Source organism: Electrophorus electricus, chromosome 7 (genome assembly GCF_013358815.1).
Source record: "Electrophorus electricus isolate fEleEle1 chromosome 7, fEleEle1.pri, whole genome shotgun sequence".
NCBI classification, from domain to species: Eukaryota; Metazoa; Chordata; class Actinopteri; order Gymnotiformes; family Gymnotidae; genus Electrophorus; species Electrophorus electricus.
The window spans coordinates 24,215,692-24,230,371 of NC_049541.1; the positions used below are offsets into that span (position 1 = coordinate 24,215,692).

Here is a 14,680-nt window from a genome sequence, read left to right on the forward strand (position 1 = left end):
TGTGGCTGTAGAACCTGCTTCATTTAGGAGAACCAGTCAATAGTTTAGGGTCACTGTGTTCTATTTAATTTGAAACAGGTGAAATTTCAGTGTTCATTATTGAAAGCTGCAATTCAGCATTCTAACAAATTCACTACTGTATTGAGTAAGAAACTTGGAATTCTTATAAACTGCTGAATGAGAAAAAAAGTATTTTTTAGGTACTGCAAATTTACTACAAATATTAATAATAAAAATAATAATTTGTAAAAAAAAATAAAAAATAATAATAATTAAAAAATTTTAAAAAGCAGAATGTGTATTCCTAGAAGTTAAAATTAGCAAAATGCAATTAAGATTCTCACATTTTGTGATTTTGTTTGTTTGTTTTGTTTTTTTAACCACCAGTTTAAGTCATCCGATAGTGCCCTTGTCTCTGTTGTCCTGTCCTGTGCCTGTGAACATGGATGGCGGGTGTGCGCGAGGTGGTCGTCTTCCACGCCCTTCGCTCCCGGCTCTCCCCATGTGCGATTGCGACTGCGCGTTACCGGCAGGGGGGCGAGAGGGGAGCAGGTCCTGTCCGGACTGAGAGCAGCAGAGGCAGAGCAATGGGGGGGTAGACGCCGCCATGTTGCCTTGGCTTTGTGAGCGGCACTGGCCATGGGTGCTCGCCGGAACGGTGGCGTTGAAGTAGTGACATCGCTCTCCACGTTCTGTTGCAGCACGTCCCTTTACTCCTGGTGCACGAGACGCCAAATAATGCAGATGTGTTTAGGGAACCTTCCGTCTGCTGAGTTGTATGGGCCATGAATTGCTGAGGTCTTTGCGCTCTTTCCTTTAACAGAAGCTGGTGTGATTGTTATGCTTCCTGAGTGGCACGGCTAATCAAGATGACGTGGAACCCCAAGCTGAAGTGATGAAAGACACCTGAAAGCCTGAATGGTAGTACTGGGACTAGGGGTATCTGAGCAGGATGGTGTATGTTGTTTTGCTTATTTAAATAATGCAACATTTACTTTTACACGGTTATTAGACATGACCGTGATTAATAATCTTCATGCAAATTGCATATTTTTTTATTTGTTATAATCTGCATACACAGAGAGAGCACCTTGGAAATGTAAGGTGCCATAATTGCAGAAAAAATATTTACATCATAATTGAAATATTTTGACCATGGAAGGCAACTGGGTGCTGCTCTGATACATGGATATTTATGCCATGGTGGGAAAGTTGCTCCTGTTTTTCTGCACATATTGTTCTTGGTCTTTGTTTTATGCCATGTTCAGTTCATGTCGGTTGGGATATGTTTGCGGGGTGTGTCTTTGTATGGTTGGAGGCAAAGGCAGCACACTTGGATGAGTGCGGAGGTCCTTTCTCTGGTCTTCCACCATTACTCCTCCTGGTCACATTTGTTATGTAACAGTAAAGGAATATGGGACATTATTATTCAGTCACTGCCTAAATAATGTGCCACATTCTGTCAGGCTACATGGTATTTACAAGGTAGTTTTCACTAACGTTCTGCTGAGTGTGGCTTAGGTGTGAAGAGGCTTGGATGTGAAAGTAGGCTGCTGTTTTGTCAGGAGGTGCAAGCTCTTTTTCAGTGAAAGGTGTAAACGCACGGGTTGTCCCTCTTCTTAAATTTCAGCAATTTAGCAGAAGAGTGGGGAACATTTAATGTGTTTTTCCTTAACACCCTGGAAATAAGTATCGCATTTGGTCCTTCTGTCACAACTATTCGTTGTTAGGTGGGGGGGGCGGGTTTTATTTAAACTTAACCAATTTGTTAGGAAAATCTTAGGATGGGTACCTCAGGTTCCAGATACTTAACTCGGGGAAGGTCCCAGCATCCCCCCACTGCAGACGGCGTTGCATTAGCATTACATTTTCACGTGAGGAAGCATATGGCAGTGCATTCTGGCCTCCACAGCTCCTGATGTATCTTACTTTCCCAACAAAAGTAATTCCTCTGAAAACCATACTGGCCAAATAAGAAATGCTTACATTAAGTAATTAACCCTACAAACCCACATAAACACCCCCACCCCAGTTTCTTTTCACGCTGCAGGAAACTACTTGGTTTGTGGTTTTATTTTTTTGAATGTGAGGGGTGGCTGTGTCCTAAGAAGGCAGCATTTCCTTTTGTGTTCGGCGGATTCTGCGCCCCCGACTTTGAGCTGAAATACATGACAGATCAAGGGTTACCAAGGTGCTGCTGGCAAGGGCTCAAAGCGACAAGAAGTGGACAACTGAAGTCTCATTTCCTATGCATGCTAGGTACCTCGGTGAAGGCTGCCAACAAGGAACCAGGCTGCTGGCCTAGCTGCGCTTCCCAGGGGTTCTGCCCCCACCACCACCAGTGGAAAGGCTTCTTTATTTGGACTGCCCAGGCTGAAAGAAGGGGAAGCCCATTTTGTAACACTGCCCCAGCTCTGTCGTACCAGAGCAGGAGGGCCCGGTTTTTCTCACCCAAACACGCATCCGAGCGTGGAGCACCTCTGCTGTGGCGCAGTGCTAAGTTCAGCAGTGAGCTGCAGCGTTAACTTGTATTCTAACAAGATTAAAATCTATTTGTCCTGGAGATCAGCGCAGTTAAGTCCCCCTTTGGCTTTTCGGCCGGGGCGGCACGCTTTGATCTGCGTTGTGCGGAGAGGGCCCGGCTACAGGCTGGCCGTCCGCGAGCCGACTGTGAAATTAGCCTGATGTCGTCCCTATTCTTCACCTCCACCATCTTTCGCTGCCTTAATTATATTTCTGCCACAAAGCCACTGCTCTTCATTGCATATTCAAATCTGACTAGGAAGCGTTTAGAAACTATAGATAAATAACTGCGTGGGGGGAGGGGTCAAGACGGGGGCCTCTTTGTGTAAGGGGCAAACGGGAGACACCAACAATACTTTTCTGATATGTATTTTCTTTTCGTGGGTGACTGGCCTTTGCCTTTGCCATTTGTTGAAGTTCAGCTCAGGGCAGGGGTCATTTACAAGATTGCTGGACTTTTTGAGAGAAGAAGGATATGATGATTTTTGGCTACATGTGAGGAGAGTTTAAAAACACAATAGACAGCTGTTTTTGTCTGCAGCAGAAGACAGCCTTGTTAGGACAAATTCACATGAAACTTTGAAATGCATCGACCTTCGGTAAGAGCTTCACGGTTTGTTTTCCAATCTTCTATGAACTACAAGGGTTTTTTTTTCTTTTGGTTCACTGCTGGCTTCAGTTTCATGGGTGTAAAGTTAACGGTGCTTGTTTGAAATGGAATCTCTGCACAAAGTCTTCAACAATTAATGTGACACCTTATAGATCCATGTTGAATTCAGAGGTGATGAAATATTAGGGAAGAAAGAAAGCGAGCCACCTGCAGCTGGGACGGAAGGCTTTGACCTTCAACGGGGTCTCCTGGCCACAGACTCCATTCAGCAGCGTTGCCGCGCTGCGTGTCCCAGTGCCACCGGCCTTTCTCTGTGACGAGAGGCTCAAGCCACTGACCGTTGGGCGTTACTTCCACATACAAGGCGAGCGAGAATAGAAATGCAGATGAGTTTCTCCGGCATTGAAGAACGCAGGTCAATGCTGGGAATGGTTCTGAGAGATAGCTTGCCTTTTGTATCGGGCCTATTCTTTTATGCCACTTCTCTAGAGATCTTTGCATGGCATAATGTAACTGTTTGGTAAAATCGTGTAATTACTGATTCATTAATAGACTACGCCTATAGTTGCGATCTTCGTGCGCCACAAAGCCCATCGACTATCAACAGCAAGAGATGAAGGTTGATATGTTTGTAATTATGAAAACGTCTGATACAGATTGGCAGATTTTAAAGTATTGAACCCCAGGTGCATGTTAAAGCTTTGAACATCGCAAGCTATATTTGTACACTTTCGAAATGTCCATCGTTCCTTCACCTTATTTCTGTTTCACGTCAAGAAAAGTTTCAGTCTAAATGTAACGCAGAGCTTTATGTAGTCTACGCATGTATGACTGAGTTTAAACTATGCTGCTTTTATCACGTGTGTTGTATTAACCTTTAGAAAGCAAGTTATCTGTGAAAACCATCGATGAACTATACGTTGCTCGTTATTGGTATTTCAGTGATGATATTCATTGCGCTATAGGCGTATGGTTATCAACAGAAGGCAATAAAAAGATGCATTGTGCAAATAAAGATTGTTTCTACAGTCTTAAATCGATATTTTTGGCAATCTCACCGATATGAATGTGTACGCTTGTATACATCACATACAAGGCAGTGTGTATGCGTAACCTATCACGAGTTGATAAGTCAGAACTAATAACTCTGCCATAGAAGGATCCCGTCTTAGACTGATATGTAAAAACAAACTTTACGCAGTTTTCTCTTAATCGATGCTTTATGTCCAGTGTCTTGTCACTGTTTAAGAGCAGGGTTTGTGAAGTAACCAATCTGATCTTAGAAAAGCGAAGTGTAAAAAATAAATATTAAAAATATACTAATAATTAAATAATAAAAAATGTCGCCAAAGAAATTTGATATAGCCTATTTGATATTCCTTTCACGACAAAGTAGTTTGGCGTAGGCCCTTAGGTATCAGTGGGAGTTTTGTGAACTTTGAACAGACTCGTCTGTCCATTCAAAAGTCTGGCTAAAGGTAGCGTATCCTTGCGGGTTTTAAACATGAGTGACAACAGAACCAAAGCTAGATTTAACAACCACCCCAACCCCCTCCATCCCAAACACTGTACACATTCCTATACCCCGCCCACTTCCAGCTGTCCTTGAATTCAGCAGAGCTAGGCTGAATTTTGCGTGGTCAGATGCAATATAGTTCATGATGTTTCAGAAGCTTTTCAATATAAATACGTTCCGCATAGGTCGCTTATAGTTGCCTCCCGAAACACGATCTCTATCTACATACCCTATAGGCCTACAGTAGCCTATCTGTGCATATGGATATATGAGGGACAGTCCTGTTTACAAATAAGCATTGTTTATTGACATATTCTCCACCTCTCCAGCCGGATTTAGTTACACAAATAAACATGATACAAATTATTTACATCTGTTTAAAGAATACTTCAGAAGAGGACCACTAGAAATAAAAAGGAAAAAAAAAACTTAAATTATCTCTTTCTCTTTTAAACATATCCTTTGTAGATTCTGCTGTAAATTCTGTTTCTTATAGGCCTATAGAATATGAAGCGACGAGAGAGCGGAGCTCAGTGCTAGTCGTCTGAGCTTCACGCCCAGGTCTTGTAGCACAGTTCTCATACAAAAAAAAAGTTCATCTCAGAACTTTAAGGCAAAGTGTGTTTGTTTGGTGAATCAATTCATACACACTTTCAAATGTACAATAAAACACAGTTCACACCGAACAAAAGTTAATTTGGTACGGATGCAGTCGTAAACCCAAAAGTACTTTCGCTTTCTTATAGCTCTCATGCAAAGGCCTCGAAACTTTTGCTCACAAAGTTATTGCATGACAACATAAAATACGAAAAAAAATCCTCTGACCCAAATATTTCTTCGACCACGATTGCCGTCTCATCCTTTCGTTCGATAATCTGCTGTCTGAAAATAGCCTTGGTTTTAATTTATAGCCAAGTACAAAACAATGATTCCACACTCAACAAGCTAAAAACAGAGATAGAATGTTGCTCCATAAGAAACCCAAACATTCTCACAAACACTTTGCCTGTATGAAAAACAAAAAAGAAAAGAAAAAAAGTTTATTGTACATTCCCGTCTAAGTTCAATAGAGCTTAATTTTGGGTCAAGTATTTCGGTTTAATATGCAACTTTGTTATTCAGAGGTTTATTTGTACGGTACGCATTCAGTTGTCAGAACTGCTTTCTGAAAATGATATTTCAAGAATATGATCTGTAACCCTTATGAGACAGAGTTAAATAGACCTTATCGATAAATATGACAGGCTATAATGCTTTCTTTTAGCGTACAAATAGTGATATGAAATGTTACTTTAAAAATACCAGCTTCTGATCTGTTTGTCTCTGTAACACAATCCAGATATGTAAAACAAAATGTTTTTCCGGAATAATAACATTAACGGAATAATGACATTAAACATGTAAACAAACAAACATAATTAGATAAAGTTGTTACTTTTTTCCATTTATTTAAAATCACAGTTGCCTGAATGCAGCAGAAAAACTCTTTGGATTTCAGCATGGATTAAAGACGATCACGTGTCTCGACGTCAAGTGTCAATCAAAAGCGCTTGTCTTTTTTAATAAAGAAACGCAGGCTACTTTCGTCACGAAGCAATTTTCAGACTGTGGACAGCAGTGTTAATGTTTTGCAAAAGAATCGTTTCACACCACCATTAACGTAAATTACATACACATTAAAATATTGCAGAGTTATATCTCATACATAGGCTATAGTCTAATCCATTTATGCTGGTATTTTGTACACTGGCCCTTTTTAAATTATTGCATTGAAGATATCCTCTCCTTGGCGTTAATCGCTGTCTGATTTGTCGTCCTTTGTTGTTGTGGCGTGATTATAAAGTCCTTGCGCCATCAGGTGCAATGCCAATGAGTTTTTAGTTCCTGATGCTTTTTTAATCTTTGCCCGTTTATTCTGAAACCAGATTTTGATTTGAGATTCGTTAAGACCAAGTTCTTGAGCCAGAGCTTGTCTCCGCTGCTCTGTCAGGTAACGGTTCGTCTGAAACTCAGACTTCAGTCTTTGTAGTTGCTCGGCTGTGAACGCCGTTCTTGGACGCTTGTCTTCTTTGCTTAGGGCTTTCTTCTTTGGTTTGCGAGATCTTGGCCCTGCGTTTTGTGAATATAGAGATTTTTGTTAGGTTTTGCTTATATCATGACTTTATCAGCATAGGTTATTTAAAGAGTCACAATAATAATAATAATAATAATAATAATAATAATAATAATAATAATAATAATACGAGCGTTGTCAGTGGTCTGTAAGCTACTTCCATTTCTTAGACTACTGACTTTATAACTTTAGGTAGTCATAAAACCTCTTAATGCTACAAAACTACAAACAAAGCTTCTCTCAGATTTGCATACGAGCTATATTTCAATGGGTCTGCTAGAGTTTTGGACTAAGCAGGCCCGATGGATTGGCGTTGGGGGTGGGGTGAGTGCCAGGGCGGGAGGGGGTGAGTTTAGGCGCTCCTTTCTCCTTCGGTTACCATAGTAACTACATTTTATAAGCGTGTGTTGTTCATAAACTTGTTATAAGTGTAGCACATCTCATTTCACACCGTAACCTGTGCTGGTGCTTTATATTGATCTCGCGCCAAGGTCATTTCTTCGAATGAGCATGAGTCGAATACATTCTTATTCTACAGACGGCTCTTACATTCATTAGATATTAAAACCATATTTTGTAGTCTCGGCCTGTTCTTTAAATAGGCTCCGTGTACAACCTCACGTCAGTTATATAGGCTGAAGTGCGTAGGTCTAGAGCGCTTAATGCTTTTTATAACGTTTATTCATTCTTTTGTGCATGATTTCTTCTTGAAATTTCATTAACTCTTAAATTGTCCTGTAGCCCAGTGTATAAACTTTTCGCTACCCATCTAACCAAACATACCATACATAGGCTAATGATTAGACTGTTAAACATACAGCCTTAGGTTGGTACGCCCTGGCACATTTGCAGACTGCCCAAGTAAAATATAAGATTAACTAATCATATGATTTTGACGATTTATGTTTTCGTCAAATAGCCTACAATATGTTAAAATATGTCGTCGGTTAGTTAATTCAAAATAAGTCCAGATTTAGCTCTAATTCCTTCTAAAATGGCAAGATTGAAGTGTTTCAACCCGAAAAACTTGCGGCGCCACTATGTAGGTTAGCAGAGCAATATGTGCGCCTTGCGTCCTACTTTTCGAAAGGATTCACACAATTCCACATTTAAAGAGAAACTTGTGTTGCGCAATCGAATACAATTTAATTTGGAATAAGCAAACGTAGGAAATGCCTAATAATTCGTGCCCTTCAAAAGCATGAATGTGATCTAGCACGTAGCCTTGTGCGGGTGCCACTATTCGTTCAACTCTATTGTCAAAAATATGCTAATTAAATATTAACAAAGACAGCGATGGAACAATGGCGCAAATTTTGACTTCGTTTCGCTTAAAATACTGACAAAATAATTCTGCTACTTCACTGTTTTTCTTTCGATAGCTGAGAAATCTTTAAATTAAATAGTTTGGTTTTTTTTATGTCATGGCGAACAACTGCCAAACACCGAACAATTTATTGTTTGCTGCCCTTAAATGTATGGAATAATAATTATTATTATTATTGTTATTATTATTATTGTTATTATTATTATTATTATTATTATTATTATTATTATTATTATTATTATTATTATTATTATTATTATTATTAGTATAACATTGGCCAAGCAGCCTAAATAATAACTAAACCTAAGTGTGAAAAAGCTATTTCAGTTTCTTGTACTTTACCCAACCTACTGAGCCTAAAAGGATTTGTGAACAAAGATAAACGATTAAAATTGGTTTGTATATAAAATATTGTAAATGGCCAAATTTGAACGATTTAGACAATTATGCCGATAAAAAGACAACTCACTGATGTAACTCTGGGCTGGCGGTGTCATGGTCAAAGAGAACTATTTCTAAATCACCGTTTTTGGAGCTGTTCGAATAAGAGTTCGACTTTTCGATTAATCTTGATATTTTGTTCATCCAATTTACATAAAATATCATACATACAGTATTGTGTTATATATTTCTGTAAACTAGCGATGCAAAATCAAATCCTACCCGATGATGGCCTGTCCGAATATCTCGTGCAGTACACCCAGGCTGGCCACAGCATTGGCTGGTTTGTCTGAGGAGCGCTACTCTGAGAGCAGTCCGAGTCCGAGCTGAGGCACTGGTCTCCGCTCTCTGCACGGGTCCTCAAGGTAGCGTCTGCGGTAATATCGGTTTTCTTTGACACGCTGACTGGTCGGGGGCTCGAGGTCCCTTCCCCTGACACCGGAGCGCCCACCTGGTCTGTTCCCGCAACCGAGGGACAGCGATTCTCTCTTCCAACCGGATTAATTTCATCTCGTCCAATTGTACCTTCTTTTCTGCGACCAAAGTCCGGTCGTAAAATGTTGTCGATGTAAAAGTTGGTGATCCGGTGCGGGAGCAGGTTTCCAGGAGCCTGGAGCAGGGGTAGTATAGCCCTGTTAGATTCATCGCCCGAGTCTTGTCGCTCCGCGTCTCTGTTGCTGTGATCTTTTTCTTCCATAGTGAAACTCTCCCAGGCTTATGTCTTTAACCCCTTTCTCTCCCGCACACAAGCGTCCGAGTTCCAGTTTTTAAATATTTCCCTCTTCTATAAATATATATATTCTTTTTTTCGAAGAGGAGAAAATTAACAACAATGAAAATTACAGAAATGAAAAAAAATCTTCCTGATTCTTTTGTTAATTAAAAACGATGAGACAGCTTCTTGAATGCACAAAGAAAAAACATAGTTTAGAATTTAATTCCACAATGATCTCCACGAAATATTTTTATTATAAGGCTACTTTTGGAATATCACCCGCTGCAGAATGCAGTAGACGTGCCTCAGTGACCAAATAACGGGTAAATAAAGAGGCGCTAACTGGCTCTGAAATACTTTCACTATGGATTTTTGTTCTTATTTTTAATACGAGTCCCCCGGGTGACGTTGCAGTCCGGGATCCTAGACACGTGCCTTTGACCAATAGAGAGAGGCACATTTTACCACATGACCTAGTGACTCTAGTAAGTGACAGCACCCAACCTCGCCTTACTCTCGCCACTTAAAGCTATAGTACCCCGTAATTTAGAAGGCGATCCACTCCCACAAGTTAAACGCGGCTATTAATTTTTCAATCAACTGTATTTCATTGAGGCTGTTTGCGAGTTATAACATTTAATTAGCTATTTACCAGTACTTTGTCACTGACTAGCCAAGTGTATTTTTCACTCGCCGATGATTCGTGGTTCACGCTCGGAGGTGCGATTATTAGTAAGAGGTTTGGTGGCTGGCTACTTAGCTGTGTAAGCGCACGCTACAACTAATCTTCTCATTACCGCACAGGCTCGGACACCACCGCAAAGGCTCGGACACCATCCATCATATGGTCTATGCAGGTGATGTTATCGAATAATAGGGCATTGAAAGGCTGATTGAATAGTGAATAAACCCGTTCGGAGGCAACACGAATTACGCACGTTTTTACTTTAGGAAGCTCGTCCTTTTCGCACAGGCTTCTCGTCGGGAATTGAATTATGGCACTCGTCTTAGGAATACAGAAGAGCAAACATTAATGTATTTGAGCGAGTTAAGTGCATAAATTTAAGGTCGTGTAAAGAGGATTTTGTTAAGAAACTGCATACAGGGCACTTTCACTTGTTACATTTCAACGGTTTTATAGGGCTGGCTCATGAAGAGTCCTCACAATTGACCGCATATTCATTATTTGGAGCGCTCTCTTATCAAGTTTGGTATCGAGGCTAGCCTGAGTGAAAAAAAAGGGTTAGTGGCACTTTAAAAACGACTCGGTGATGCAAACCAACGGAAGCGCTAGTAGCACACATGATACGCTGCAGCGCCGAAAATGAATTAAAAACACAGCGGTGTGGAAAAACAAAATGCCAGGTTCAGGAGAAAACAAATCGGCGGTTTACAGAAATAAAAAATTATTTTAATCGACTTTAAATATATTGTGGTCACCATGCCGGATAGGTGATATTGTCAATAAGAGATTTAAAATCTCTATAACCGAGCTGAGCAGCAGAATATCAGATTTTCAATTTCAATCGAAAAGGCTATAGCTTGTTTTTTTTTCCTACTAGACTATATGACGTGTCAACTCACTATCTGTACTCAGCTACTTCGGTTTGCGTTGGTCATGATGACAAGACTGCGATCATGCGAAAAGTCCAAAGAGATGCTTAATCGACCTAAAAAGGTGATCACTGTGTTATGACTCTTTTTGAGGTATAAACGTAGAAAGTTGCTATGAAATTTAAATTGGAATTTTAATAGGTAGACGTAGTTATAACACAAGGCAACGCTAGTTCACAAAATCCATGTAAACTGCGCCCAAAAGCAATGATGGACGTGTCTTTATTTAAAATCAATTGTGCATCAATAGAACTTGCAGACTACTGACAGGGCGTGACGTCTTGAGAGCTGCGTGCAGTTGCAGTTAGCGTCTGCCGTGGGGTCACTCATTGCCCCAAAAGAACCCACGATAAAGGCAGCGAGGTTCAGATGCACATTGAAATACACATTTATGATACAAAACCGTGTTCACAAATCCAGCCTAGGCTTTAATGAATCACTGATAAAAATGGTCACTAAAAACAACAGAAAGGGTCCAGTCACAATAATATCGCAAGTTCTGTGATTGCATAGCTTCTCATTTATCTGCGTCAGTGTTAGATAGGCTAATAATACCTTAGTCAAACACGTTTTTTTTCTGGAATTTTTCCTTTTCGTCCCTTTCGTGTTGCGCCTCAGAAAGATGACAATCTTTTATTTTTCAAACAAGGTGGCAACCCCCATCTGCTCAATTCTCATAAGAGATTGCATTAAAGTAGCACAAAAACTGAGATGAAGACGTAAAAACTAAAGTTTCCCGGGTATCAATACTTTTAAGCTCCAAAGCTGACAGGTATAAACTGTTCTGGCCCATGATTTGACCAAGCATTGTATTAGACTTATTGAAACGATCGGTGGTTAGCTCATACTTATAAATGCAGACATAATGGTATTAACACTTAAATTCTTCTTGGGCATTGTTGTATATTAAAATTTTGTGGTAGTTGTACTTATTAATATTTTAATTATAATAATGCACTTTGAGAACAACAGTAAGATATTATTATTATTATTATTATTATTATTATTATTATTATTATTATTATCGTTTCATTTTTAATAATATTGGCAACTATATGTGTAGCAATTTTAAAATTAGTAGTCCGTACTTAGGGGCTACATAGTTTATAAATCTACAACGCCTGACATTACGCCAACTGGGATAAGTGTAACTTGCTCCTAAGGCTAACTGTCAGTGACCACACAGCTTCCTATCGTAAAAACGTTAAAAGCACCGATATACAAAGGCTAATATGTGAGTACTTTAACTTTCCGTCTTAAATTCTAATTCTCATAGCCATAACAAGGGTTGTTTTAGAAACTTTAAACTTGGTCATTGTGCAGGTCACGGTAATTAGATACACTCCTTTCAATCCAGAAGAAATTCTTCGGGATTAGCACTTTTTAAAAGTTATTGTTTCTTACCATCAATTTCAGTTTCAATAAGCATTGAAATTATTCTCTCTGATACTGGTCCTATTTAGGAATTGTTTTAGAATAGTTCTTGGTTTAAACACACACACAAACACACGTACACACACATTTTAAAAAAATGTGGGGTGTGTGTGTGTGTGTGTGTGTGTGTGTGTGTGTGTGTGTGTGTGTGTGTGTGTGTGTGTGTTAACAAATGCAGAGGAAACTATTTTCACATTCTCAATTACCGAAAAACAAAGGGAATTATAGGACGCAATACGTGTTTGGCGTATCTTTCTGTCTGTCTGCGCGCATCCGAAACCTTTTTAAAACAGATTTAATTTCTCTTTTCCTTTCCGACAAAAGGTCGCGCCTGGAAGCAAAGAGGGATTTGTGCGCGAGGGCTTTTGCCAGCTCACAGATCATAGAGCTCAGATGCGCACGCAGATGTGCCCCATTCAATAGCCATGATATCGGCCACGGAACAATGGCGGGGTCACGCGGGATCTCCTAGCTTCCTGTTGGCCTTTGAAAAACAAACTGAAGAAATGGAAAAACCTTGAGAGACTCCGAGGATGAGGATAAAGGTTACTGACCATTTCCTATTTTGGTCTGGTCTAGGGATATTCATATATTCATACAAAATTCATATGGGCTTATCATCACCAAACTCTTATATGCATTACTCTTTATATATATATATATATATATATATATATATATATATATATAAGAGTATATGCATATAATAGTTATATATATACACTATATATACACATATAGTATATATATATATATATACATATATATATATGTATATATATATATATATATATATATATATATATATATATATATATATATATATATATATATATATATATATATATATATATAATGCTTAAAAAATGCGACAGCGACAATCACAACCAGCTGTGACGCTTCGACTTCTGCTCCGTGCAACAGGTGTGTGAGTGGCGAGCTATCAGGCTCCATGGGCAGACTACGTTCTTTGTATTTCTTCACAGTAAAATATAAATCATATGAAAAGTAAACTGTTCGTTTCTTCCCTGTTATTGCTTCCTAGTAGTTTCGGAATGACCATGCGCCCCAAGTAGGCTGTATGTAGGCTGTAAGTACCACATCGCATGATTCGGAGAGTAACTTTTGTTTACAACTTATTCTTTCTTTGTGATTACACTTTTAAATACCTACCAAATTTCTTATTAAAAATAACATGAATGTTGTAGAGTTTTTGATAGTGATTGCTAACACTGTAGTCTACAAACAAACAACTTACAAACAAACCGTTGAGGCTTTTTGACTTTTGGAGTTAGTGCTTATGGAATAGTTCTGGAATAATTCAATTCAGTTAAATCCACAGGGGTTACGTTTTAACATATCAGCACAGTTAAAGGTCGTTTATATTGTGTGCGTCCCCAATGCAGTTTCCCTGTTGATTTCCCTCTTCCCTTCTTATTTTACTCACAGGGAAGACTTCACCTGTTGTCTTGAAGACTGGCCATGTCGACTCGAGGGAAACCTGTGCCCTCAGAATCAACACTGAATTTTTACATCTGCCTTTATTAAATATCGGTGTGGAATCTCTTGCATTCGAATAAACAGTGTACGCTTATTGCAGCCTCTTGTTCACTTCCGTCTGTGATTTGTTATTTACTCTTCGTGTATTTAAGTTGTGACTTTATATAGGTATATTTGTGAATTCTCTATTTAAATGACCTGTGCGTCAGATAATGAGGGATATTGCCCGAAGAATCTCCAACTTGCTTGTACTCCATTCAATGCATTTTTGACTCGCATAGGCCGACCCGTCAATCACTAGTCAAATAAAAGACGTGGTAGGCGTCTTACTAATTGTTCATCATAGAAAACTAGTTTAAGAGGTCAGTTTTAAACACGATGGGGCTTATTACACATTCGCTCTCTGCTTTAAAAGGGATATATGCGGGCTAATGAAATACTGAGAAACTTAAATCGTGTTACAGGTGAGAGAATGAAAATTCTAGTCTTTTGATCGCCAAACTATGACCACGACTGTATACTGTAGTCGATTGCTAGGCTATAATGTATTGACCTCTGCAGTTAACTTGAAAACGTGAACTTGCAATGATTTTGAAAATTGGTTATCTAATTTCCTTGATTTTGGAAAGTAAACATAGGTCATACTTTAACTGGTATGTTTCGCATCGATGAAGCCTTTTAGGAACCGTATTTTGAAATCAATTTCATATATGGTCACAACGCAGTTCAATTTCATTTAGGGTTAAGAGTTTTCTCCTTATGTGAAATTTGCGTGTGCAGCATGGCGAAGGAGTAGAGCATAAAAGAAGGAAGGTTGGTAAAGAGAGTGAACGAAACTGAGGGTCTTACAGAATGAAGGCCTTTCTCTGCATTGTTTTGTAAAAGTT

The 14,680-nt window shown here is 39.2% G+C and overlaps 1 protein-coding gene and 1 long non-coding RNA gene across 3 annotated transcripts; one reads left to right on the forward strand and one right to left on the reverse strand.

Annotated features, from left to right (window-relative positions):
- Positions 1-4,900: 4,900 nt before the first annotated feature.
- Positions 4,901-9,572, reverse strand: en2b (engrailed homeobox 2b). The gene is made up of 2 exons (XM_027001215.2): positions 8,753-9,572; positions 4,901-6,758 (listed from the first exon to the last, which is right to left on the reverse strand). Exons 1-2 carry the CDS (start codon positions 9,225-9,227, stop codon positions 6,442-6,444), a joined length of 792 nt encoding a protein of 263 aa, XP_026857016.1. The 5' UTR covers positions 9,228-9,572; the 3' UTR covers positions 4,901-6,441.
- Positions 9,573-9,796: 224 nt separating this feature from the next.
- LOC113571978 lies at positions 9,797-13,892 on the forward strand. Of its 2 annotated transcripts, none has more exons than XR_003410048.2 (4): positions 9,797-10,102; positions 12,618-12,838; positions 13,339-13,383; positions 13,743-13,892. It is a non-coding gene; the product is annotated as an uncharacterized LOC113571978 (long non-coding RNA). The 2 variants fall into 2 exon arrangements; XR_004776250.1 differs by having other exon boundaries at positions 13,342-13,383.
- The last annotated feature ends 788 nt before the right edge of the window (positions 13,893-14,680 follow it).